This window comes from Arvicanthis niloticus, chromosome 1 (assembly GCF_011762505.2).
Source record: "Arvicanthis niloticus isolate mArvNil1 chromosome 1, mArvNil1.pat.X, whole genome shotgun sequence".
In the NCBI taxonomy this organism is placed as follows: domain Eukaryota; kingdom Metazoa; phylum Chordata; class Mammalia; order Rodentia; family Muridae; genus Arvicanthis; species Arvicanthis niloticus.
Window position 1 is genome coordinate 78630963 of NC_047658.1, and position 25812 is coordinate 78656774.

Below are 25812 nucleotides of genomic sequence, written 5' to 3' on the forward strand. Positions count from 1 at the left end.
ACACACTTAGCAATGTGGATGAACCTGAAATACTTAGACTGAAAGAAGATGGACCTTCCAAAAATATTCTAGAACGGCCCCCACCTGCAGGAATCTTTAGTGACAAAATCAGATCCATGGTTGCTTAGAGGACGGTGTCAGGTAGGAAACATACAGTGTTAAAATGGGAATTAGAGATGACTCACTCAATGGTAAAACACCCACCTAGCATGCTTAAGCCTTGGCTCAGATTCAAACACCAGTCCTCCAAACCTTCAAAAGGTAAGAAGAAACATTTTAGGGTACTAGCTATGTTCCCTGTCTCAGAGCTTGATTTCCCCACAGACATGAATGTAATATGAAAACTTCTCAAACTGTACACCTCACTCATATATAGTTTATTATATGCCAACTACATTCTCAAAAAGATATGGGGAAAAGATGTAGCTTCTTCATTTTTTAAAAGTTCATAGTTCTATCTAATCTGAGCCCAGAAGTCAGAAAAATCACTCTCTATAAAGTACAGTTTTATAAAATGGGACCTGTATTCTTTTTTATAGTGAGCATTACAAAGACTGAAATAAAGGAGAGATGACAAGACCCAAGATGATATAAGGTGATAGTTATATTTTTAAAAATGACTATCTAGGCAGCTGCTTAGCATAAAATGTTCCTTTTTAAGTTTGCATAAGCATAATGAAGAACCTAAAAGGTAAACAAAATAAGATCACTATTTTATTAAGAAGTGTTACTCTAAACATATGTCTTAGTCACTTTCTGTTGCTGTGAAGAGACACCATGACCATGGCAGCTCTTATGAAAGAAAGTAATTAATTAGAGTCTGGCTTACAGTTTCAGGGGCTTAGTCCATGTTCATCATGGCAGGGAGCATGAGGACGTGCATGATACTGAAGAAGTAGCTGCCAGCTACATCTTGATCCACAGGTCAAGAGAGAACCACTGGGCCTGGAGTGGGATTTTGAAACCTCAAAGCTTCAAACTTCAAACCAGTGACACACATTTCCTCTAACAAGACCACACTTAATAATCCTTCTAATCCTTTTAAATAGTGCCACTCCCCAGATGACTAAGCATTCAAATATAAGAGCCTATGGGGGCCATTCTTATCCAAATCAACCACAAAGTATAAATGATTAACCATCCTCTGTCATAAGGTTATTCTGTAGCAGGAAAAGAAAATGTTTTTCTTGCATATAGCAAAAGTGTTGAAATGTTTATAGGAAATTAGATAGATAGATAGATAGATAGATAGATAGATAGATCATAAGAGTTATAGAAGTCTCTAAGTTCATCTTCCTAAACAAAAGACTGTTTTTTTCAATAAACAATGTAATTTGTCGTGTGTATTCAGAGCTTCACAGTTTAGGAATTTTCCACTCAGTGATAATATGAGGATTGAACACACTCAAGGTGAATACAGTCCCGTAGTGATGCTCAGAAGCATTTGCCTTTTGAAATGTATATTTTTTTTTTAGGAGGGTATGTCCTAGGCCTCCTATCAGTCTATGAGGTCACTGAACATCTGTGTCAGGACTGTGGGAATACTGTGGAAGACTGAGTGGCAAACACTATCAACTTCCTGTATGTAACTGATGAAACTGCAATGTTGACAGCCCTGACTTACAATCATCTGCTCCAACATTCCTTATAGACGAGGAAACGGAAGTGATGCACCCAAGAACTACGAAGCGAGTGGGTGTAAGTGGGTTAGCCTCCAGAGTTCCCAGGCTACCACTCTGTGCTGTCACAGTATATAGTATCACCTTCAGTTCTCAGGGTAGAACACAGAAAAACCAGTTAATCATGGTTAAGAACAAATCTCTGGCTGGACAGTGGTGGCACCTTCTTATAATCCCAGCAGTGACAGGAGGGTCTCTGAGTTGGAGACTAGACTGGTCTACATAGTAAGTTCCAGGACAGCCAGGGCTACCCAGAAAAGCCCTGTCTCAGGGGGAAAAAACAAAAACACCAACCCATCAAATCTCTGTTGTCTTCTAGGATGCTGCACTCTGGTGTTTCTATATCTCAGTCCGTCCTTTCTTTTGTCTGCTTCTGCACTCTGGTATAGAACACTATGGGCACTACGGTCTGCCTTTAACCCTCGGATTTTATTCTCAAATCCTTTGGAAACTCAAACATTCCTAGCTTTATTTTACTTATTGCCAATTCTTGTATTTCATTGGCAATCTAACCCTGTGTTGCCATATTAACAGAAGGGAGCTCCTATTGGCATGAATAAACTGTAGCAGTGACACCAGAAGTCAACAATTTTCACATCAAAGTGGCTTCAGGATCCAAGTGTCAGTGCTGGTGTCAGCAATACCAACTGAAGAGATGGCAGTGCCCAGAAGACTCTGTGGTGGTGGGAAAAGTGACTTGAGTCTCCAGAAGAAAGGCGTCATCTGAGAGGAAGCACTGTGATATTTACGATGGTGGCAGGGAAGCAGTGTGCTGTCTAGCAAGGTCAGTGGGCAGTGCCAGGAGGATGTAGGAGCTGGGTTCAGTGGAGTCGGTGGAACTGGTAGATGAGGTGGCACCTAGAGGAAATGGTCACAGTGCCTAGTGGGAAATGGAAAAACCAGCAAAGATGGTTGGTGTGCTCTGCGGAAGGCACAGAAGTGAAGGGAGCAGAATTAGGCCAAGGACAATGGGGAAAACTTAGTGGATGGATGAACCACACTGACTTGTGAGCTTGTTTAGTAATATGCTTGTGGATAGCCTGGAGGGTTGATACACTGCTCCAGGAGCACCCTTCTGATTTTAGATAAACCAGAAGAGTTGGGTGTCTGCTTTAACAGATCCAGGGGAAAGAAGGCCATAGCAGTGCCTCTTGAACCATCGTTTTGGGAGAGGGAGATAAAAGAAGTCTAGCCATTGCAACAAGGATAATTTCCTCTTCTCCATGTTGTGTTAAATCAGCCATTTGCCCCCCACCCCCCCGCCCGCTCAGTCCCAGGGGACTGAGGAGGCTATTTTTTTTTTTCCAAATAGCTGGAGACTTATGTAGGATTCATAATGAGAAGTATACAATGGGAGTTAAAGATCTATTTATCAAACCTCATTAGTCAGTTCTGATTGATTCAACGAGACTCTTCCTCCACACAGATGCAAACCTCAGTTTACCACTGAACTCTGTAATTCTGAGTGAGCATCATTGTGTTTTGGTTTAACTGCACTGGAAATTCACATGCAGGGTCAGAGTCCAGCAGACAAAGCCTTACTTCCATCTAAGTTAGGATCAGGTTTGCCTCTTGTTTCTGACTTTATCTCTAATGCCTACCAATTCCATACACATAAATGCAACCCCTCCCCCCTCCCAATATCAAAATTTTGCCCATGATTGTTCTTGATTGCAGAGGTAAGTTGATGTCAGTTGATGTAAGTTGGTGAGAGAAGAGATCATGTTTAATAGTCTTAATTTATCCTTTTGGTTAGTTGACAGCTGCATTCTGCACCAAGGGAAAGCCATCCAGACAAAACTAGGTCAGCAGGAACAATTGGGTGTATAGAAAATATTCTTAGCACTTAATACTGGTCTCGAAGTTGTCACACATTCACTCATTCAGCATTTACTGAGAGCCTACTTTATTTATTTTTAAAGCAATGTATTTATTTTTATTGATATGTATGAAGTTCTATCTGCATGTACATTTGTGCACCACCACATGCATGTCTGGTGCTCACAGAGACAAAACAATGGTGTTGGACCCCCCTGAAACTGGATTGATGATGGTCGTGAGCTGCCATGTGGGTTCTGGGAACAGAACCTAGGTCTTTTTCAAGAGCAGCCAGTGCTCGTAACACTGAGGCATCCCTGCAGCCCTCTGAGAGCTTACACTGTATGTGATATCTTTATGTATCTGCACAGATGTTAAGAATGAAAGGAAAGATAATGTATGCAATTATAACAATGCTAGGTGGCATACCTAGCATGGCAACATAAGCAAACTGCACATGGGAGCAGGAAGAATTCATTGCTGTAGTAGGAGACACTCATCTAAAGTGGCTCTCCAAGATCCCCACTTTCCCGTATGCATGCGTTTGCATATGCCTCTCTTTCTATGAGTGCACTGAACATAGTGCTTACTTCTGACTTATTTATTATTGTTACCACTTCCAAGATTAAGGCTAAAAGATGATGACTGCTCTCACTCTCACTCTTGCTCTCTGGCTCCTCCCTTGCTGCTTCTCATGTGAACTCTGAAACAGAATGGGATGTAGGACCCAAGCTCCAAGTAACAGGCTACAGTGTATGAACCTGACTGTGTAGCCATTGTCTTACAGCTGTGGCCAAATAGCAAAGAAGAGAGGAAAGATTTGTTCTGGTTCACAGTTTGAAGGTACAGCTCGTCACAGTGGGAAGTCATGGTAGTGGGAGCAGCTAGAGCCTGAGACAGCAGGAGCATCAGGCTGCTGCCTCATGTCTCCATGAACCAGGAAGCAAAGAAAAGGTGGGAAGTACATCTGAGCTATAAACTTTAAAGCCTGCCCCAGATCTAGTTCCTCTATATAAAGCCTAGTTCCTAAAGGGTCCACAGCCTCCCAGAGAAGCAGAATCAGGCGGAGACCAAATGTTCAACCACACAAGCCTGTGAGAGATGTTCCGTCTTAAAACCGTGACACTGACCAACTTATATGAGACCATTTGAAGCAAAGACAGCCCACAGGGTGATATATGCATTTCTGTGTCCATTTTACTTTTGCTAAGTTAAGATTATGATGTATCCCTTAAATTTTGCACAGTGTTTCTATAGAAACAAAGGAACAAAGAAGTTTCTAAATGCTTTATTTGGGGCACAAATATTTCTTCTCCTCTCAGGTTCTTCTTGCTGGAAAAAAAATGAGAGTTGATAATGCGTTTGTTAAAGGCACACAAAATGTATATGTTGGTACATAGAGGTATTAATACACTTTCAAATACATTAATAATAAATTAAGGTTGAAGTCGTTGCTGTATTAGAGAAAATGAATGGATTAGTCTCAGCAACAAAAAATTAGTTCAGAAGTAGATAAGCTAGAGATATCAAAGCTGGAAAAAAATATTAGCTTCAAATCACACTCCACTGTACATGAGTATGTGTTGAGTAATATCGGTTAAGGAATGCCATGCCTTACATAGCTTCTCACAGCTTTAATCCAAAAATCTGAAAACTAAACTTTTACCAAGCCTGAAACTGTTTGTGTGTCAATATGATGCCCACCAGGGGGAAAATGCCACAGCGTGAAACTTTATCTCATGTGGAAAGTTATTTTTAAATTTTCGTATGAAATTACAGCCAGGCTAAGCATATAAGGTATGCATGAAACATAAGTAAACTTCATATTCAGACCGAATCCCACTAATATATCATTACGTATGTGAAAGTATCCCAGACTTCAAACATAATTTGAAATTTCTAACACTGTTGCTACCAAGCGTTTCAGGTAAAGTGTTCTCAGCTTGTAGTAGATTATCTGACAACATTTTTTTTTGTACTTTTCTTCTTTTACCTTTTTAACATAGTTGTTTTCCCAGCAATGGGTCCTGTAATTCAAGTAAAAATGGAAATGCATATTTTTGTTTGTTTCTTTGTGTGTATGTGGGAGTGGGTGGACTTTGAGGGTTGGACCGGAAGCCTTGTTTGTACATGCCAGGCAAGTGCTTTACCACTGAGCCTATTTTTAGGGTTCTTATAAAAGTATATTTGTCTCTAGAGAACATCAGCAACAGCAAAGAGAAAAGAAAGTGTGTCTATGTTTCTAAAAGTGGTGCAGGTCAATTAACCGAGAGGCTTCCTGGCCCCAGCCTGTATTTACAGTCTCTGCCAACAAGGCTGCTATCGGTGCCCCCCCCCCCCCCCCCCCCCCCCCCCCGCTCCCATCTCATGCTGTGTTTATTTTGGCTTTCCAGAGAATAGGTGTCAAGTCGCTAGGCTCTCTATGACCTTCTGTTGTTTTCCTTTCCTTATTTTATGTGTGCCTGATTCCAAAGAACATGACCAGGTGGTGCGTTTCCCTGTGGGAAGATTTTGAACTATGGGGCTGGCCGTGTCTCAGGGACTCTGGCCTTCATCTGGGGCCAGGCAGCCTGGATGTCTGTCACTGAGTGTGAGCTGAGCAGCTGTTTTAGGACCTGGTGCTTTAAAGCTCCCTCCACTCTGTGGTCTGCTGTGAGGCACCGATGGGCTAGGGAGGCTGTGGAAAGCTTGGAGGCCAGAGGGTGGCTTCCGGAGAAGACTGCAGTAAGGAGAGGGTTCCTTCTGGTGAACTCTGCAGTCTTTTTCTGCAGGAACCAACGGTGGCTTGCTTCTTTGGTTCCGGGGCATGAAATTTGCCTCAGCTGTACCTTCTCCACTCTCGTATCTAAACTTCAGCTTCTAAGCATCGCACTGTGGTTTTGGGTGGACCCTTTGGCTCCTCTGGGTTTTTAACGGTTTTCTTTGATTCTTCATTAGCATTGACGTCATCAGCCTTCTCTTCCTTTACAACCTTGGTTTCGATCATTTCCTTCTGTTGATTCTTGTTTGTGAATGGGAAGGCCTTCACATACCTGTAGGAGCATACAGATCACAAGGAGAGACTTCAGGTGACACACATCACAACAAATAGGACTTTGTCTACCATGGGGCAGACTGGCACAGTCCCCCAAGCACCTTTACTTCAAGGCGATGCTAATATAGTTATACTCAAATCTATCACTCTCACATTGTAATGGATTCATTCATATTGGACAGTACCCATAGGCTGGACTTTGGATGTCTTCATCACGCTCCCCCAAACTCCAACTCACATACAACCTAAGATTTTCCCTAAATGTTGACCTCTCCATTTTCATTTCTTGACCTTGATGCCCACTGACAACTATTTACTGTCTAGATGACATACGTGTGGAAAGGTCAGGTGGTAGTGACGTCTAAAAGGGGTGCCATCGCCATTTTGACCAAATGCCAATAACAACCATGGACGAGCACAAGCTAGCTGCACAGCAAAGGTGACAAGACTAGAGATGTGCCTGCAACCTCACCTTTTCACGTAGCAAACAGCCAGCACAGCTGCAGCACCAAAGAAGAGGAGAGCCAGCACCAGCAGGGCTGTGGGGACACCTGGAGGGAAGACAGGGACCATTGGTCTTTTGCTTGCACGTGTGTGTCTGTGCATGCAATGATTCATTTTTACATGGGCTATAAATAAATAGTGCAGAAGACACTTCTTTGTGACTATTTTAATCATACACACACACACACACACAATTTTATTTTTTGCATTGTATGTGTGCGTGTGTGTAGGTAGGTAGGTAGGTGCAATCTCTAAAGTGACACATCTAAATGTGGATGTCAGAGGACAACTTGTGGGAATCAGTTCTCTCCTTCCATCATGTGGGTTCTGGGGATTGAACTTATGTTGTTGGGGTTTGGCATCAAGTGCCTTCACCCACCCAGACACCTCATCAGCCCTCTATTTGCAATGTGGGGGGTTCTTTATATCATTGCAATGTCAAGAGTGGAATTTATTTTTTTTGAAGCCCTGAGACCAATCTCACAGGTCCATGTGAGAAACTGACATTTGGGTTAAAGTCACATGCCATGAAGATATGTAATTTGTATCTATAGTAAAGGATAATCATAATTCATTTTGTAAAAGTGCAAGTTTCCAGCAGGGAAGCTCTTTTATGCTCGTGATGTGTCGCCTGACCCTTGAAGCTCTTTACAAAGCTAGCTCTGAGTCTGCGGAAGCTGAATTTTCACTCAGCTGTTATTTGTGCCTGGTGGGTGCTGAGTGCTCTGTCTGGGGATGAGCTGGGTGATGTGCACACACACTGTCTGTTGACTACAGCTGCTTGTGCCCATACAGACTCAGAAAACATTCACCTCCAAACCCAGCTGCTTCATTCTTGAATGCTGCTCCACTTTCAACAGACGCTTCTGTTTCTGTATCCATGGTGATAGGTTCTGTATAAACTTCCGTGATACAAATCATTTTTGTCTTCCGTGCCATGGAGGTTAAAGGTGGAGCCCGGGTGGTGGCAGAAGCAGGCATTGTGGAGTCTGGGGATGAAGCCAAGTAGGCACTGCTGCTGACAGAAATCTCTGTTGCAGATGTTTGAGTGTCGAACATGGGATCGAATGTGGTAATGATTTCTGGAATGCAGGAGTTGACCCAGGTGTCTGTCCAGAGAAAGGAAAGGGAAAGGAGAAGTAAGCCTGGCAGCAGGACCTCACCAGGCCTGCAGTCAGAACTCAGGTCTCATCAAGATTCAAATCTAATCTCAATTTCCTTTCTTAGCATCCTGCAGCATCACCCTCCACTGAAAGTCAATGAGGCCCTCTGTGAACCCACCCAGCCAACATCATGAGACTAGAAGACTCAAAAGCTCAGACTTCCTCTCCACAGCCTTGCTATCCCACCAGCCCGTCAGCTCTTGCTACAAGTTCTTAATCATCCGGGCTTTCTCTGTGAAGCCTTTCCGACCCTTACAACCCCTGTCTGCTCTTAGCCAATTCTCCCCAGCTGTCAGGTTTACCCAGCCTTGCCAGACTTCTCTAGACTGGGTCTCTGGTTGCACATTCTTGTCCCTGCCTGATCTTGTCATCTTGTTCTCATCATTTTGTCCCCCTCTGGACTGAACGGGACCTGCTTGGCAGCAGGAGACTAGTCCGATTTGATGATCATGGTCCTTCCTCTGTGCCTAGTATATAGTATATGCTCAGTGAATATTTAATAAATAAGAGATGGAGAAAGATAAAGGAAAAATGAAAGAGAGGAAGGAGTAACTGGGGGTGTACATAAGATACCACTTTAGGACCAGATCTAAAATAAAATCTCTCTGTGCTCAAGGAGGGAGTGAGGAGGGAAGTACATAGTGTTTTTCAATCTGTTGGATAGGGTTGCTAGGAAACACATCTGTTGTCTTTTTTACTCTGGGTCATCCATGGTACCAGGTGTTTAGCATTTATCAAGGCTTCATTTACACAGGAAGATGCTGAAGTTCATAGACATCAAGTTCTCTTGCTCAACCACAGTTAGGAAATGACAGAGCTGCACAGTATCTTACAATACAAATTTACATCTATTTTAAACCTTTAATTATTTATAGCAGTGGATGCCACCAGCCAGAATTGTAACTATGAAAGAAATAGTTTCATTAAATTGATTTGTCTTTGAAAATTAAATGAGTCACCAGTTATGGGTACAGAATACTGCCAATAAAATGTTTGACCACACTTGCATCAAGTCAGTATTTTATTCTATTCATGATTCTTTGAAAACAGCCTTGTTCAAATAAACATCATCGTTGACCTTTGTCACCTTGAACCTTTAGTCCTATTTCCCATTCTTTAGCATTTGCTAAGTTCTTCACTCAGAGAGTCAACATTTTAAAGCAAGGGAAGAAAACACAGAGAGCTCAGTAGACACTGATGGGTTCTAAAACACACAGGCACATGAAGTACATACAGTTCCTGCTTCTGGCATGACTTAGGGTGGAGTGTGGAAGGCTGATGGCACTTATTCAACAGAAACTTACATAGTACCATCTCCATGCCAGACCTGTGCTCTAGATGCCAGAGACATAGTCCCTGTTCTTAACGGGCTTCTGAACCATTGGAAGAACAAAGATGATAAAAGATTTAAAAAAAAAAAAAAAACACAGATTTCAGAATATTATAAATAGTGAAACGAAACTTAAACAGGGTGTCGGTTAAACTGGTAATGGTAGAGATGAAAGCTGCATCCTTGGCTAGGGGGACAAGAGGAAGTATCCTGGGGAGGCAGCACTTAACCTGAGACCCAATGGTCAAAAGTGGCCAGTCACTAGAGATCTAGGGCAGACACTGGAAGAGAACAAAAAGTGAAAGAGCAAGAACTCAGCTCGGCTGAGCCCATTCGATGAACAAGAAACCCAGTGTGGCTGAAACAGAGCAGGGCTCATCTGTAGGGAGAGAACAGGATATCCTGGGCAGTGGGATGTGATGATCCAAGAACAAAGACATGGGCAAGAGCAGCCAGGTCAGAAAAATGAGCAGGAGTAGAGTGTGGCTCTAGAGAATAGTGAGTGTGACTGGCAGGAGAAAGCCTGCAAGCAGGAGGCGAGGCTGCAAAGACAGACCTGGCCAGGGTATCCAGACTGCAGGTTACCATGTTTAATGGCTTGGAATTTACTCTGTAGGAGAGGGCATTTTCTACTAGGGTCCACAACCCTTTTTAAGCATATTCACGAGGTTTTGTGTACATTCTATTTTTATATGCAAAAGACATGACATGCTACATACTGCATTATCTGGGACGTCACCCAAGGCTGTGGGGGCAAACAGAAGAGTAAGCTACCAGTGGAGGAGGGATAGAAGAGGATCCAGATGCAGAGGGAGGGAGGACTTCCAGGAGCAGAGAAGGAGAGTTCTTGCAAACTGCATAGAAATAGGAGAATCTAGAAATGTCTGGTTCCTAAAACTTAGAAAGATTAGGAAGAACACAAAAGTCCATCAATAGAAGGCAGGCTGAATAAATAACTACACAGACAGCTACTCGAGCATATTAAAAACATAGCCATTAAGGATTAGAAATGTCTCTGTGAGTTGGTCCAGACTGGTTTCAAGGCTATAAGTAGAAAAGCTATGCACAGAGTAGCGCATGGTATCCCAGCTTTGCTTCTGTGAGAACAGTAAACAGTATCCCATCTACCTGTCTTTATGTGCAAAACAGAGGCACAGGCAAGAAATGCATAAAGATGGAAGGATTAGGAGTCACACCTCCCTGATTATTTTTAATAGCAGCCTGTTGATGCTGTATGTATCTGAAAAAATGGAAGCAATAAAAGTTAAGCCCTATAACAAGCCACAAATTGAAGCAAATAAACTTCTATTCTTCTCAAACGAGATTCTAATCACAACGGAGGTGGGGCTTGTCCAATCAGTTCTACATGGAGTTCCTTGATCACCTGGCCTTGCAGAACTTTCTTCTGGTGTGGGGGAAGGGGATGAAGCAAACCTAAGTTTTACTCAATACATTTGTTTCCCAAATATACTGGCTTCACTTTTTTGAAACTGTTGTAGCACAAAAAGATGTATTATCTATGAAGAACTAAGATTCTGGGTGTAGGAGAAGATAGATAAAGCAAAGTCAGAAAAAGTAAATTATTAAATTTGAGTTGGAAGCATCATATAAATGCACAGTTCACACACACTTGTGCATGTACACATGCCATGTGCACTCTTTCTCTCTTTCTCCCCTCTCTCCTCTCTCTCTCTCTCTCTCTCTCTCTCTCTCTCTCTCTCGCTCTCGCTCTCGCTCTCTCGCTCTCGCTCTCTTTTCTGAGACTCAATGGAAATGCCACTAGTAATGTGAAATGCAGATCTTGGTTTCTGGTTAGCATTTTGCACCCAAAAGAACCAGAAGTCCATATAGAAATTAGCTGTTATCTCTCCACCAGGAACAGAGAGGGTACAGAGAGGGTACAAGCCTAGGCTTGCCTCACTGTTAAGAAGCAGTAGTCACCTAAGACTCCCACATGTCAGATTTGGAACATGCACAGGACTTGAAAGAATGATAAGTATAAAATTTATTATAATGTGCTTGATACATTGAATAAATCAAACCTTACATGTCTGTGGTAGTATAAGGTGGAGGACGTATGTGTATACATGTAAACATGCATGTATGTGTGTATGGGGGTGGGGGTGGATGGAGTCCCCTATATAATAACCATTTCCAGCAAGGATCACAATAGTAGTTTGGGGTGAGGATATTTGCATGGTACTAAATATCATATGTAAGGTTACCCACTAACTACAAATGAGAAAACATCCTTCTCACTTCAGTTTCAATCTGTTAGTCACCATCTTAATCAAATAATCAAAGTAAAACAGTAATAGGAACTATTGCCATCTGGTGCTGTTTGTTAGGCTGCGATCCCTACTAGCCAATACTCCCTACAGCACGCAGCACACATTGACGGGAAGTTAAGAAGTCCTTCGACCTTTCAGAGTGTGGGAAGTAATGTGGGCTGAGAGTACAGCATAAACAAAAGCAGGAGAAAACAGATGAGTCTGAGGCCCCTTCCTCTCGTCTGTTTAGTCAGAGATGGGCACCATAGCACTGTGCCGCCAGCAGGTGGGGAAGCGAAGCAGGACCAGCTCACAGGAATGGGGCAAAGAGAGAGGGAGGCACACAGATAACTAGCTCTTTAGCTAAGACAGGCTGGAGGGACAGAGAAGGATGGAGACATATCAGGGTGGAAGGAGAATTGACGACAAGTCTCGACTCTGCTGCCAACTCCCTAACCCCAAAACATGCACTCTGAACTGTTGGCGAGGGGAAGAAACAGGACAGGCATCTCTAAGATCGACTCTTATATCAAAGATCTCTGCTTCAGAGAATTGCTTGGAATTCCTGGATCCAATTTTGCTGATGTTGTTTGGCAAACATTATCTCTTAGATCTCACAAATTAGTATTGAAATCTCTCTTGTGTGTATATGACCACTGGCTAGCTAACCTTCAGGAAGTCAGCCATATGAGTATATGTGACAAGAAATGAGTCAAGCAGCCTTCTTACGACACAGAGAACAACTAACCGGTAGTAGTTGAAAGAGATGCTCTGAGAAATAGCATAGGAAAACCATTAGATTAGGGCAACCAAGGTCTATGGGCAAGAGCATCAAGATGACTACAAATCAGACCTACTCTCTGGGTTCAACATCTTCCGTCAAAAGAGGGAGATTGGTCCTTGTTCTCAAGATGTCAGGTGCAACATGTGAGTTATGTGAGATAGTGGAAAGGATGTGGTGTCAGAGTTAGACCCAAGCACGGCTCAAGTGTATCCTCCAATGTTTGTGTGTTAGAATCCAATGTGGCAATGCCAAGAGGTGGTAGGACCTCTAAGGGGTGGAGCCTAGCAGGAGGTCATGAAGGATACTGAAGGAATCGGTGAGTTCTCCTGGGACCCTGGTTGGTACAGAGATGCATTATACTCCTGCATCCCTCTCTGGCTTCCAATCTCAGCACATGTACCTCTTCTTCCACACATTCCTTCCCATGTGATGACATAAAATCCTCCCTCAGGTCAAGTTGCTGCTATGCCACAACCTTGACTATCCAGAAGTGGGAGCTACTCTTCCTTTCTTTATAAATTGCTCTGCTGCAGGTATTTCATCACAGTAATGGAGAATGTCCAACACAGATACATAAGACAAGTGGATTAAAGTTCCCATGGCTACCTTTCCTTGTTTGTAGATGGGATGATAAGGCTTCCTCATCGGAAGTTCAAAGTTCTAAAAGATAGCTAACTCTTTAATTAGCAAGATAGCTAATTCTCAACTGCTTTGTCCAGAGGGATGCATCCATGCATATAGACATCTGTTTATTTCCCACTTCCTGTTTATCTTACAGGAAACCTGGGCAGTGGAGGTAATAACCAAGCCTCCGGGAACCCCTGTTCTTCTGCTACCACTCAGTCTTATTTTCCCTAATATTTTCCTCTGAGAGACACATTGCTCCCCACAGCCTGGTCTGGTGATATTTAGATAACCCATGACTGCTTCTGCTGCCGCTCAGGGTTGTTCATCCCAGACAGGTCCCAGAGCTTGAGACACCCAGAAAATGTGCCACATGAAGTGGTTCAAGATCTGACTCACCAGATGAGTTGTGGCAATAGGCTTTGAACTTTTGACTGGGGGAAGCGTTCCAAATCAGGACACCTTTGCCATTCTTCCCACACTTGGGGTTTGAGAAAATCCGAGGGATGACTGAGACCTTTTCTCCAACCCATCCGTAGCTGTAGGAGGATACACATTGAACTGACAGAGGTTAGAAGGCACCATATCTACCGCTAAGCAAGAACACTGGCTTTTGTGAAGCTCTTTCTTACCTGCAAGTCTCAAAGCCAGATTTCTGTGCTGATTCCACCTGGTCCCTGCTAGCCAGATTCAGTCCCAGCATCTTACAGGCCTCCTTGGCTTCTGTAAAATTCATCTGTGGGTTTCCGTTTCTGCCCACAAGTGCGATGCCCATGATTCTGCATGTAGAAATGGAAAGGTCTGGAAAGAAATCATAAAGTCTTCAGTTTGCTTCTGGCCTTGTTCCCAGCTCTCAGGCTCTCCTTCCTCTCAGAGAATCACTGTCTTGATCCTGGACTGTGAGGCTGGTATTGAACTTAGTTATGATAATACAAGCCAAGAATATCTCACAAGGACTGCCTGCTGGGTTAGATGCTTGTGTTACCTGATTGAGGCTGTAGATCTTCAGATCCCGAGTCCATTGAGCACTCCGCACTAAGGAACCTGCCAATGACACTAGGGCTTTAGCTATCAATCTGTCCCGGTGTTGGGGTCTAGGTGATTTAGATGCTGCAAACTTTTTCTTAAGTCTATGTAAGGAAGCCTCTGAGAGTTTAAGAAAGTACTCGGAACTCTGGTTAACAGCACAATCACTAGCAATACTCCAAAGTAACGTGTCCCTGTTTTGAAAGAGGCTGTCCATGCACTTGCTAGGAGAGAATGTGAGTTCTCCGTTTCAGGTCCTTTCTGGCTATTGAAGGACAGGCTTACTCAGAAATTCCTGGAGGAGCCGGCAGGAAATCTTGCAGGGCAGGGAAACTAAATACAGGAAGTGGAGTTTCAGAGTCGGGCAGGCTTGGCTCTCACCTGCTCTCTGTACCTCTGAGACCTTGCATTTGTTACTTTATCTTTTTGAGCCCATTTCCTTATTTGGGATACAGAGAGTAATGATCTACTGGACAGAGGGTATTGGGAGTTGCATGAGTGAGTTCTAGCAGGACTTAGCATCTGCCATGTACTAGGTACTAATAGATAATTATAGAGAGCAGTGTTATTTGGACTTGGATTTTCTTGGGAAGGCTGAGGCAGTGGTACTGGTCAGAATATTTTCCTCAAAATCTAGTGGATTTGGGAACTTTTTTGACACACTTCTCTAGAACTTATGGACCTATATAAAATTGCCATGTTGTATTATATCCCTTATATTACCTTACTCCCATTGGGCTTTATCTATGAAAATCCATAAAAAAAAAAAAAAAAAAAAAAAAGGCAGGCCCTTTAGCCTTGCAAATAGTGGCTATGAAAGGCTCTGGCAGGAACGCTCAGTCTTTGGCCTATGGACCACACAAACTCAAAGATAGTCTAATGGTTCAAGATTGTAAACTTAAAACATTGTGAAATTTTCTTGTGAGATCCTCTCATACCTTCCCCCCCCCCCATCTGTTGAGCTCCATCTATGAAAGTTCATTTCAAATTCCCAAGCTTTTGTGAAACGCTCTGTGCCTCTCCTGTTGTTAATTGACTCTTGGGATCTTGGGGATAAGTTAGGGCTTTCATCTGTGAAGTTACACCTTGTCAGGCCTTGTAGTCGGAATTAAATTAGGTAACTTGTACCTAGCAGAGCTCCAATCCGTGGAAAATAGTCACATATACAAATTTCATGCTTTCCAATTTCACTTAGAAATTCTAATATTAAGCTGGAATCCAAGGTTACACTCCAGTCAAACCTTCCATAAGACTTCTTAGAAATGTCACAGAGCATAGGAACAGTGTGTTCTTGGAACTCTGATAGGGTGGAGTCAATGACAAGAGTTAGGATCCACTACCTGTGTGGCATTGGATGAAGTCCTTGGATGCACTGAGACTGTTTTTTCCACATAGGGAATGTTTTCCTGAAGAGAAGTCAGTGAGACTCTACATATGCTCAATTCTGAATCTCTCTGTATCAAGCCTTTTAAGACATTCTCATCTGCACCCACTCCTCACCTCAGCACCACTAAGGCCAGCTGCCTGATGGGAACTTTCTGCTCTTTCCAAGAATTTAATCTCCTTAGGGAAAAAAATGCCCTTATTGAGGACAAAGCAAATAGTGTGGTAAGGATCCAAGAGCTCGGGAGGGGCTCAGTTTGGAGCGCTAGCCTAGCGTGCACACAGCCTGCAGTTGCTGCCTTCTCACAGCATAAGACTGAACACTACACACCTGTAATCCCTACATCTACTAGGGGAAGGTAAAAAGGATCAGGAATTCAAGATCACATAGTGATCTTGTGATCATAGTGATGATAGTGAATATGTGGTTAGCCTGGGCTACAAGAGACTCCCCATCCAAAAGAAACCAAACCAAGAAAACCCTTCCAAAATAACTGGTGTAACTGCAGCATTACAGGGTGTGTGTGTGTGTGTGTGTGTGTGTGTGTGTGTGTGTGTGTGTCCTGATGGCATTTCTAAGAGAACCAGGCTTATTTTAAAGTGACAGTTCTGGTATTTGGGAGGGTGTGGCAGAGGCATAATCATCTACTTTAACCTATCATAAAAGTCAAATTCGGAAATATATAAATTAACATCTGATCTTGATACATCTCCTCTTTCAGTGCATCTTCAGCAGAAGAATGGTTTCTCTTTAATAAACCGATTACTTCACTTGCCCAGGACAGTAATAAGTGGTGTGTGGCTTCAGTGTTTTTCCTAATATGCCAAATGAGGTTTCCATGAATGCATCTCACAAACACAGAAGCAACTGGAGTTTCACAGCTGCTCATGGTAAAAAAATTTAAACCCAAATTTTCAGTTAACTCCCTGCATATTAAATTTACTGCAGGTTAAAACATCGCATTCCACTGGTGGCAGAATATCCTTGCGATTAAAACAATTACACTAACATAGCAGTATAAAGTGTGCTGTATTTAATAAAGGTTACTCATTTTTCCTGAGACTTGATGACTGCCTTCAAGGTTTGTAACCTTGGCTTGCTTCTTGAATGAAACCCTTTAAAAACAAATGACTTCTCATGTTTTTTTTTAATTAAAAATTATTATCATTAAAAGCTTTCCATAACCCAAAATAAAATTCTAAGTGATATAAATATGAAAATGAGTCATTTGGAGAGTCTAACAAAGCAGACAAACCTCTCTGGCTGGACAACAAACCCCATGCAACCTGTTGACCTCACAAGTCTCCCCCATTCCCAACAGTTCATGGTCAAGAGTAGGGAGAGCCTAGGATGCTACCCAAGACCTTGTGTAGCCTCAGTTTAGAAACCTGAGAAGACACCTACCTTGCACTTGGATGGCACCTTGGACTGGGTGCCTAGTGGTCCAAACAGAGGCGAGGAGTAACAGCAGACTAAAGTGCTCAAGCATTGTGCAGATCCCTCTGGAGCACTGTGGCTGGCCACCCCACAGTAAGGGAGACAGATGCTCAATCATCAAGCTGGAGGGAGAGTTCTGGAAATATGTCGAGGATTTCCCTGCTTTCAAGCTTCTGATTTGTCAAAATCACTGGAGGAAATGAGTGACATCCCTTGAACGCCCAGGCTGTACTTTGTGGATGGCTTTCTGGAACATTTAGCTAATGCTGACTCAGAAAGCACACAAGTGAGGAAAGCAGATAGCACTGTGTCAGCTGCTGAAGATTTCCCCAGTTCCCATATTCCCCTGTGGGCTCAGTTCCCACACTCTCCAGTGCGATGCTTTGCGGAGCCCGTTCATTCATATACTCCCATGACTGTCTCTGTCTCTAAGAGAGAATGAAGATGGATTGTGTTTCTTTTCCTTTCTGCAATCAGTACCCAGCACTTCTCAGATGCATTGCCTAGTAATGTGTAAGAAAATAATGGTGAGGCTTAGGAGAGTGAAAGCTCGTTAAAACACCACTCCTTCCTTTGGAACTTCTTACACACACTGAACAGATCAACATTGCTAGGAGATTCATTTTTCAGAGAGACGAGACTCATAAAAAGTCTTATCTAGGGCTGAAACGGTAGCTCAACAGTTAAGAGCATAAGCTGCCCTTTCAGAGGATCTGAGTTTGGCTCCCAGAACCCATACTGGGCAGCTCATAACCACCTGTAATTCCAACCCCAGGGCATCTATACCATCTTCTAAGTTCTGCAGACACCCACACTCATGGCGGCACATACCTACTCACAAGCATGTGTACATATTAATTAATAGTTTTTAAAATTCATAGTTATAAAACACAAGTAACCATTTATTTTTGAAAATTAAACACTTTGCGCCTTACAAAAGGAGTTTTGATTTGTATAACAGTGATCACCACAGGGATTATTGTGTCACAGACCCTGTAGTTACTTTTAGCTGGATGCTGGTGGATTCAACCTCAGACTCCAACGTCTTCGTCTGACACATCTGAGAGACAGCCACACTGTTAAATCAGAATGCACTATGTATCTCCAAATGAGATTTCCAGTGGTTCTTCTTCAATAATTACAGTTGGAGCTTTGGAGTAATGCCTTGAGCAAAAGGTTGTGAGTTTTCTTCAAAAGTAGGTGTCCTTTATGGGAGTGGTATTGTCTTTTCAAAGATTCATTTTTATTTTTTTAATTAATGTGTGTGTGTGTCCATATGTGGCTATGTGCACATGAGTGCAAATATCTAGGGAAGCCAAAAGAGGGTGTCACACCCTAAAGAGGAGTTACACATAGTTATGAGCTGCCCAACATGGGTGCTGGGAACTGAACTCAGGTCCTCTGCAAGAACAGAACTTAGTTTTGTCCAGACTGAGTGTTGCCTGTTTAACTTAACACCTGAATCACATGGATAACTAGCTCTACTTAATTGTACCAGTTACATATTTAGATATATGTGCAGAAAATGTCAATAATGAAACTCTTTTCTTCACAAACACTGAGAGCTTCTAGGAAAGCAAGGAAATAGCCCCTGAATATCTCCAATGTAAACTTGTTACTTGTTTGCACACAAGCCCTGGGGCCCGCATAAGAACATGTGACTCTAGCAATGTAGTTCCAGAAAACGAGGTAGGAAGCATGTCCTTTTAAAATCATCCTCGATGCTTAGCATCATAAGAGAAAGAACAAATCATCACAACAAGAAGGGAGAGAGGACAGCAGGAAGGGAAAAATTAGCTGTAGAAGGCAAAGCATGTGAGAAATAATTTAGGAGCAATGAGACAACACTGGATTTTATAAATGAAAGGATAGTTGGGGCTTCTTGGATAAAAGGGAGTCTGAATGATTGCCAGAGCTAAGCGGTGAGTTTCCAAAGTACGGAAACAATTTGTTCATGACCTGGGTGAGAGAAGAATTTAGCCACTGTTAGAATATGACTGGGAATAAATATTGCTTTCAAGATAGGCTCTTACTATGTAGCTAAAGCTAGCCTAGACCTTTTTTTATTTTAAAAAAATGACAATCTTATACATGTAGATAATGTGTTTTGATAATATTCACCCCATTTCCCTCTCTTAGCTCTTTCCTGCTCTTCCTCCACTCTTTCTTCTCAGCAAGTCTCCCTCCCATGCTCATGTCTTTTTCCTGTAACCCACTGAGCTTAGTTAAGGCTGTTTACATGTGCATGGAAGTAGAGCTGTTTGCTGTACCATGGACAACTTAGTAGTAGCTATTTTCTGAAGAAAAATGATGACTTCTCCTCTAGCAGCCATTAACTGCCAATAGCTGCTGGTGAGCAACCTTCCCTGGCTGGGATGGAATGTGGTGGAATCTTGGCCCACGTGACCACAGCGGCTATGCTTCATCATGCCCCAAAGACAGGATCTCACAGCATTTTTTTAAACTGCAGCTCTTATATTCTTTCTGCCTCCTCTTCCACCTATTTTCCTTAGTCTTGGGGTGGGGTGGGGATGGGGAGAGGAATGGTATAAATATTCTGATTAGGTCTGAAGACTCAGCAGCTGCCTAGTCTCAGCATTCTGAGCAACCAAAAGTCTATGCTTAAGAAGTCTACCACCTTAAAAAGGAGCCTCTCTGTTCAAGGTGAGTGATTGAAAACTTGACTGGAATTCACTGCCTCTCCAAATATTACATATATATTATGTATTACTATATCACACACACATATATGTAAATATATGACTTTGATCTGAATAGATTTTTAGTTGCCTTTCAAGTTCAACACATGCAATCACAGCTTAGAAGGAGTAGAAGTTTTGAAAAATGGCAGTATAGAAATACAGTACTATCCAGAGTACTGGGTCGAGGATGATGTCCATATTGAGTTTAAATTCTAACACTAAAAATCCACATGCCCTGGAGCATATTTTAAGAGCACTTAAATTCTCCAGGCCCCAGTTTTCACTGCCTGCCAAATGATGGAGTTACAGGAACTAAAAATAACAGTAGTTCTATGGTCCTAGGTAAGGATTATTTTTAAGAAATATACAGGTGGACAAATGTATTATTCACTGAAGTCTAACTGCTGCAACCAACAACCCCACAACTCAATGGCTGGCTTGAAAAGTCTATGTGGTGTCCCGCTGACTGACAGGAGGTAATGGTGGGAATAGTGGGTGTGAATACTGAGGACTCCACAACACAGTTTTCTCAGAGAGAGAGAGGGTGCTTCCACCTGTCTTCTACTACCTCCAGAGTTCTCTTCCTGGATCTTCACAATAACCAGCAACCCGGTAAAGAGTGTAGATCACGGTGCTGATGAACGCTTTCAAGGCCAAGCCTGGAATGTGTCACTCCTGTTTATAGTTGAGCAATCAGAACTGAGTCACACGTCCCCAATCCAACCTGATTAAGGAGGTTTAATTCAGCTATGTACTCCAAGAGGAAAATGAGTTGCTGAGCATGGAATGGTCTGTGCTTGAGTGTCCCTACCTGGTCACCCAATATTCAACTCTTTGAATATTCACTGTTTCTCTCTTTTGCAGAACACAATACATTTCTCAAGGGAGGCCACTCATGGTCCTAGGCTGCACAGAGTCCATGATCTCTGAGCTATGCCCTGTCTTAGTTATTTTTCAATTTCAATGATAAGCCATGACCAAGGCAACTTATAAAAGAAAACGTTTAGTGGGAGCTTATAGTTTCAGATGGTGAGCCAATGACTATCATGGCAGGGAGCACAGTGCTGGAGTAGTAGCTGAGAGTCTACACCCTGATCCATAGACCACGGGCCTTGTGAAACCTCAAAGCTTGCCTCTGTTGATATACCACCTTCAAGGAGGCCACACCTTCTAATCCTTCCCAAACAGTTCCACCAAACTGGTGACCAAGTATTCAAATAGATAAGCCTATGGAGGCCATTCTCATTCAAACCACTACATGCTCAGTACTCTAATCAAGTATAGCTGTGGTAATTTGTAGTCTGGTGACCTATGGGTTTAAAAGGTTATATACCACTTCCCATATGTACTGCTGAAGCAGAATCTGGATGCTATCAATGAAAGTTCCCACTCATCAAGGGGAAGAATAGAAGTCACAGCAATCAGCAGGCTTAAGGGGTTCAGTAATGCCAGAGAAATGACATAATGAAGATCATTGCTGTGGATCGAATGCAGTTTGCCTGTTACTCAAGGGTCCAATGTGATTAAATACTGGCTCTCCAGGGTGGTACCAAGTTAGGAAGAAGGTTCTAGAGGGGAGTTTTCCTTGTGCAGTTCCTTTGGGAGTTCTTGTGAGAGAGTTGTTATTTGAGGAGCAAGCCTAACTTGGTCACCCCTTTTCTCTCTGCTTCTAGCTTTGACAAGTGACTGCTGGCTCCAACACCCACTCCTGTCACTACCATTTGTCCCTTTACTAGGAATTCCTTGTCAGAACAAAACTGATAAAGGCACCATGACCTTGAATCTTCAGCACTGTGAAGCAAATGAACCTCTTCTTAAACTGAGAGTGGTCATGCATGCCTGTAATCCCATCACTCACAGGGTAGAGGCAGGAGGATCATGAGTTTGAGGTCATTCTGAACTACAAAGTGAGAACCTGTCTCCAAACAAACAAACAAGGCCCTGGGGACTGTTGAGGTGATTTAGTGGGTAAAGGTGCTTCTCTCACTGACTCTTAAAACTGAGTTCAATCCTCAGGGCCTATAGGGCAGAAGGAGAGAACTGTCTCCCACAAGAACTGAATTCACTATCTTAAGGCTAACAGTCCCATCAAATGTAACACACCAGCAAGAGTTGTATCTCACAGTCAGAAGCTCCAGGAGCTGGAGGATGGCCATTGTCAAATTGATCAAATCTAGAATCATCTAGGTCCTGGTCTCTAAGAGATGAGCCTCTGGCATGCCTATAGTGGATTATCTTTAGGTTAATTGAGGTGGGAAGACCTGCCCACTTTGGATTGTGCCATTGCTTGGGATGGAATCCTGGATTGTATGAACAGCAGAAAGTGGGCTGAGGACATTCATCACTCTGCTCCCTGACTACGGTGTGACCAGCTGCCTTATGCTCCTGCTGCCAGAATTCCCCACCACAACAAGCTATACCATTGAATCGTGAGCCAAAATAAACCCTTCCCCATTAGGTTGGTTTTGCCAGGGTATTTTAGCCACAGGAAAAGTAACAGATGTCTCTGGAGACACATTTTAGAAGTGTTACTTATTCTAGATTAGATCCTGATTGTGTTTTCTGGGAGAAATTCAAGTCTATAGTTCTTTGTGGATCTAAGTCAGCACTGGAGAAAGATTAGGGTTCGTTCCACATAACAAAGAGGCTTTTGACTTCTGCCAATGGTTTGGAAATGTGCATTTATTTTAAAACTCAGCTATGTGACACTCTAGAGTTCAACACTGCCACACCTACCTGTGTGAGGCTTAACAGCATTAGGGACTGACAGTTGGTGACATGTACATCCAGTGCCTCCCTTGCAATACCCTCTTCCAGACTGCACAAAAGAGACAGTCATATGACTTCATGGCTAGAACATGAAGGTCCTTTTAGGAAGTGACATCAGTGGCGATGCAAACACATCCTTTGCAATAGAAGGCTGGCAACCAGACTCTCAGGCTTAAGCAGAAATGTCAGCTTTCAGGAGCATCTTGAGTGGAAACTTTTATTCTATTTCACAGTTACATCTGGAAACACAAAGCTGGCTTCCATGTCACTGGCCATGTGTGGCAGCAGCTGCGACTGCTCCAAGTTGTTCCTCGCTTTCCTGAAAGGGTAGACCAACAAGTGTGTTTTCAGCCATGCCATTCCAAATAAAGCTATGCTCTTTGGAGAGGTCCTTTTCCTCAACTGTCCTTACAGCTGGAGCAAAGTGGTTGCTGGTCTGTGCCTGAGGACTCCTGCAGGCCTTGGAGGCCAGTGGTGATGCTGAAACAGTTCACTCGTGTTCTCCTCAACTCTGTCTCACCCAGAACAGGGGTGGGAAATTTGAGGCCAAGTGGACAATGGGCTCACTCAGGCTGGATCTTCTTTTGCTGTGGGGGTGGGCTGAGACTGGATACCTCCCCCCAACCCCCACAGAGTCCTGCCTAACAGCTGCTCTCTCTTCATTCCCTGTACACCCTGGATGTGACTTAGAGGTGTTTATGTAGTTAAATCTCCTTCAGCTATATCTGATCCCATGGAAGCCTCCAGGTAAGCCCTACCCCTGCCTGCAAAATCCTTCTGCCTGGCTCTGAACCTCATTACCTTTAATAGCACATCCCTGGGCTTCTCTCTTTCTCTCTCTGTCTGTCATTTTCTAGCCACTGTAAAGATGTTTCTTCAAAAACAGTAATTTAAAGTGAGGCCTAGTTGGGGGAGAGCATGTCTCTCTGAAGGGACTGATTGCACAGAGTCAGGTTCTTGGACTTGAAAATGGTGTTGCTATAGTCTGACTTTATTCTTGCTCTCTCTGATAAAGATATAAATAAAATGAGGTCATGAATCAGTCATGACAGCTTTCTCATGGGAATAGGAATCATCATAAAGGTGACAGTATTGAGCCACCTCAAAACATCACGTGTTCTAGGCTGCTCTCCACCTTGAACATTTACTTGTTCTTTTAACCAACATTAAATGACTCACTCCCAAGGGTTTGCCATGCTAGGTACCTAGACAAGAAATGCTAAGACATAGTACCTGAGGAAAAACATCCAGGGAGATAGATATATAAATAAGTTAGATAGTAGATACAGTTCAACGGTTAAAGTTTAACAAGTACCAGAAGCACTAAGTGGGTGCCACCCATTAGGTTGGGTATGTGAGAGTGTGAAAGGAGGTCACAGAGGCCTGTATAGAGGGGTGGTGCTGATGCTTGGTCCTCAAGAATGGTGAGAAAGAGAGGAGAACAAAGACAGCAAAGATGCTTCTGTGTTAGAGGACAATGGGAGACACAATGTCATTGGGAACCATGGCTGGCCTGGAGCAGCTGAAGGGCTAGCTGGGGGAGTGGGATCAGACTGGAAGGCACCCAGCTGGAGAAGGTACCCACAGGTGAAGAATATCAGGAGTACAGTCCATGGAACCAGACCACAATGGTTTGAATGACTTACTTATTGGCAATATATGCTTGACAAGTTGAATTATTGTATGTATGTATGTGTGCATATGCACATGTGTGCACTTATGTGTGTGTGTGTGTACTCTTGTATCATTTATGCTTCTGTTTCCTTTTTTGAACATGGAGAGAGTGATATGTATTTCAGATTTTGTTTTTCTTGAGGACTAATGAATTACTGCCTATATAACACAGATATTTTTTGGATCACAATACATTCTACATGAGTGATAGCAACCAAACCAATGAAACAGAAAAAGCAACCATAAGAGAAGCCCCATCTCTGACTGAAGAGAGCTGAATGAAGGAAACCACCGAGCAGTGTGGAGAGCCACCATGCTGGAGGAGGACGCACTGCCTTCAGTTTGATGCTGAACAGGTCCTTGGAAGGACTCAGATGGGTTGGAAATATCATGAAAACTGTAGTCCTGAGGTGCAAGGCAGAGTGAGAGTCAGAAGTGGAAGGCACACCTTTTCTTACCCAAGAGGTGGGTTAACTGTGTAGGATCACTTTCAAATGGAGCAAGCAACCAGGGAACAGACTGTGCCAAACAGCAGCTCCAACCTGACATACGAAGTAGAACGAAGACATGACTTCTCAGGGGAGTCAAACATCTTTGGAGTGTGTGGAGGGCTCACTGTGTTTGTGCCTGGTGACTGCTGACCAATAACTAGTGAAAACCAATTGGTTGGCATAACATGGGTGCCACTGAACAGAGCACACTTCCAGACAGTGAGTGTCTTTGTGCACAAATTTGTGTATTGTCCACATGTATACAGATTCATTGTATATTAATTCACATCTTCCTGTTTCCTTTCTAGCATGGGGCTACTTTTAGCTTGTGTATTTTTATGAGAAAGCTTTTCCACTCTCTGAAAAGAAATGGTGATTCCGAAAGGGAGAGAGAAGACGAAAGAATGGTTGTGATACATGAAGTGAAAAGTGGGACAATATCTATGTTGTGACTCCAAGTCTGAGCCTTACGGTCAGTACTGGCCACTAAGTACAAGTCTTACTGACCATGAAACATAGGAAAAAGGGGAAAGCAAGCTTCTCATTTTCCCCTGAATGAAGAGGTTTCAGTTCTCCCAATCCATCTGAGCCAGGGGCAGGACTCTTCCCTTGGGCTAGAGTCCTTAATGAAGGTGGCTTCTTTGTTAACCAGACACTTTCCCAGAACATGATTCGATCTTTTGTTGATCCTTTCAAAGCATCAGGTTATTGTGAGTAGCTTCCACAGTGACAGGAGAGAGCCTCCTTGTTCCCCAATGGGATGGGTGGCCACATGTGCAAACCAGGCCTGACACACTGTACTTAGGGGCAAGGTGTTGTGTGAATGCAGTAGAGCGAGGCATGGCTAGGAAGTTCAATGTCCTACTGCTCTGCTGGCAGTTCTTGCTGGAGTCCCGAGCTCCACCATGAGTCCCGCTGGGCTGCAGAGCAGGTGGATCTCCCAGAGGGCCCATCGACCTGCTCTGTGCAGGAGTTATAGGAACTGTAGAGCCCAAGCACAACACTCAAGACCAGCATCACTGCAGCCATCATCCAGATCACTTGCCAGTGTTGACACAATTTAGGATACATGACTTGTAGGAAGTGGACCAGTTCTTCAAGTTTGCTGTCAATAAAATATAGA

General features: G+C 43.1%; 2 protein-coding genes across 9 annotated transcripts in view; both read right to left on the bottom strand.

Annotated features, from left to right (window-relative positions):
- Positions 1-5854: 5854 nt before the first annotated feature.
- Lyve1 (lymphatic vessel endothelial hyaluronan receptor 1) lies at positions 5855-17291 on the bottom strand. Its single transcript, XM_034512683.2, has 6 exons — positions 17021-17291; positions 13839-14007; positions 13606-13745; positions 7848-8144; positions 7004-7082; positions 5855-6529 (listed from the first exon to the last, which is right to left on the bottom strand). The coding sequence occupies exons 1-6, from the start codon at positions 17169-17171 to the stop codon at positions 6343-6345; spliced, it is 1023 nt and encodes a 340-aa protein (XP_034368574.1). The 5' UTR covers positions 17172-17291; the 3' UTR covers positions 5855-6342.
- A 5128-nt stretch (positions 17292-22419) lies between these two features.
- Positions 22420-25812, bottom strand: part of Irag1 (inositol 1,4,5-triphosphate receptor associated 1) — a 109784-nt gene continuing 106391 nt past the window's right edge. For all 8 annotated transcript variants that reach the window (XM_076940947.1, XM_076940942.1, XM_076940944.1 and 5 more), the window contains one exon: positions 22420-25794. In XM_076940947.1, coding sequence (XP_076797062.1) covers positions 25551-25794 — 244 coding nt within the window. In that variant the 3' untranslated portion in view covers positions 22420-25550. The remainder of the gene's footprint in view (positions 25795-25812) is intronic.

What these genes read in the sequence shown, in the direction of transcription:
- Lyve1 (XM_034512683.2), bottom strand. Translation starts at nt 17,171, where the DNA reads ATGATTGAGCATCTGTCTCCCTTACTGTGGGGTGGCCAGCCACAGTGC. An exon ending in TCTGGCTTTGAGACTTGCAG is followed by an intron (nt 13,746 to 13,838) that starts GTAAGAAAGAGC and finishes ATCCTCCTACAG; the next exon opens with CTACGGATGGGTTGGAGAAA. An exon ending in TGAAGCAGCTGGGTTTGGAG is followed by an intron (nt 7,083 to 7,847) that starts GTGAATGTTTTC and finishes TCTTCCCTCCAG; the next exon opens with GTGTCCCCACAGCCCTGCTG.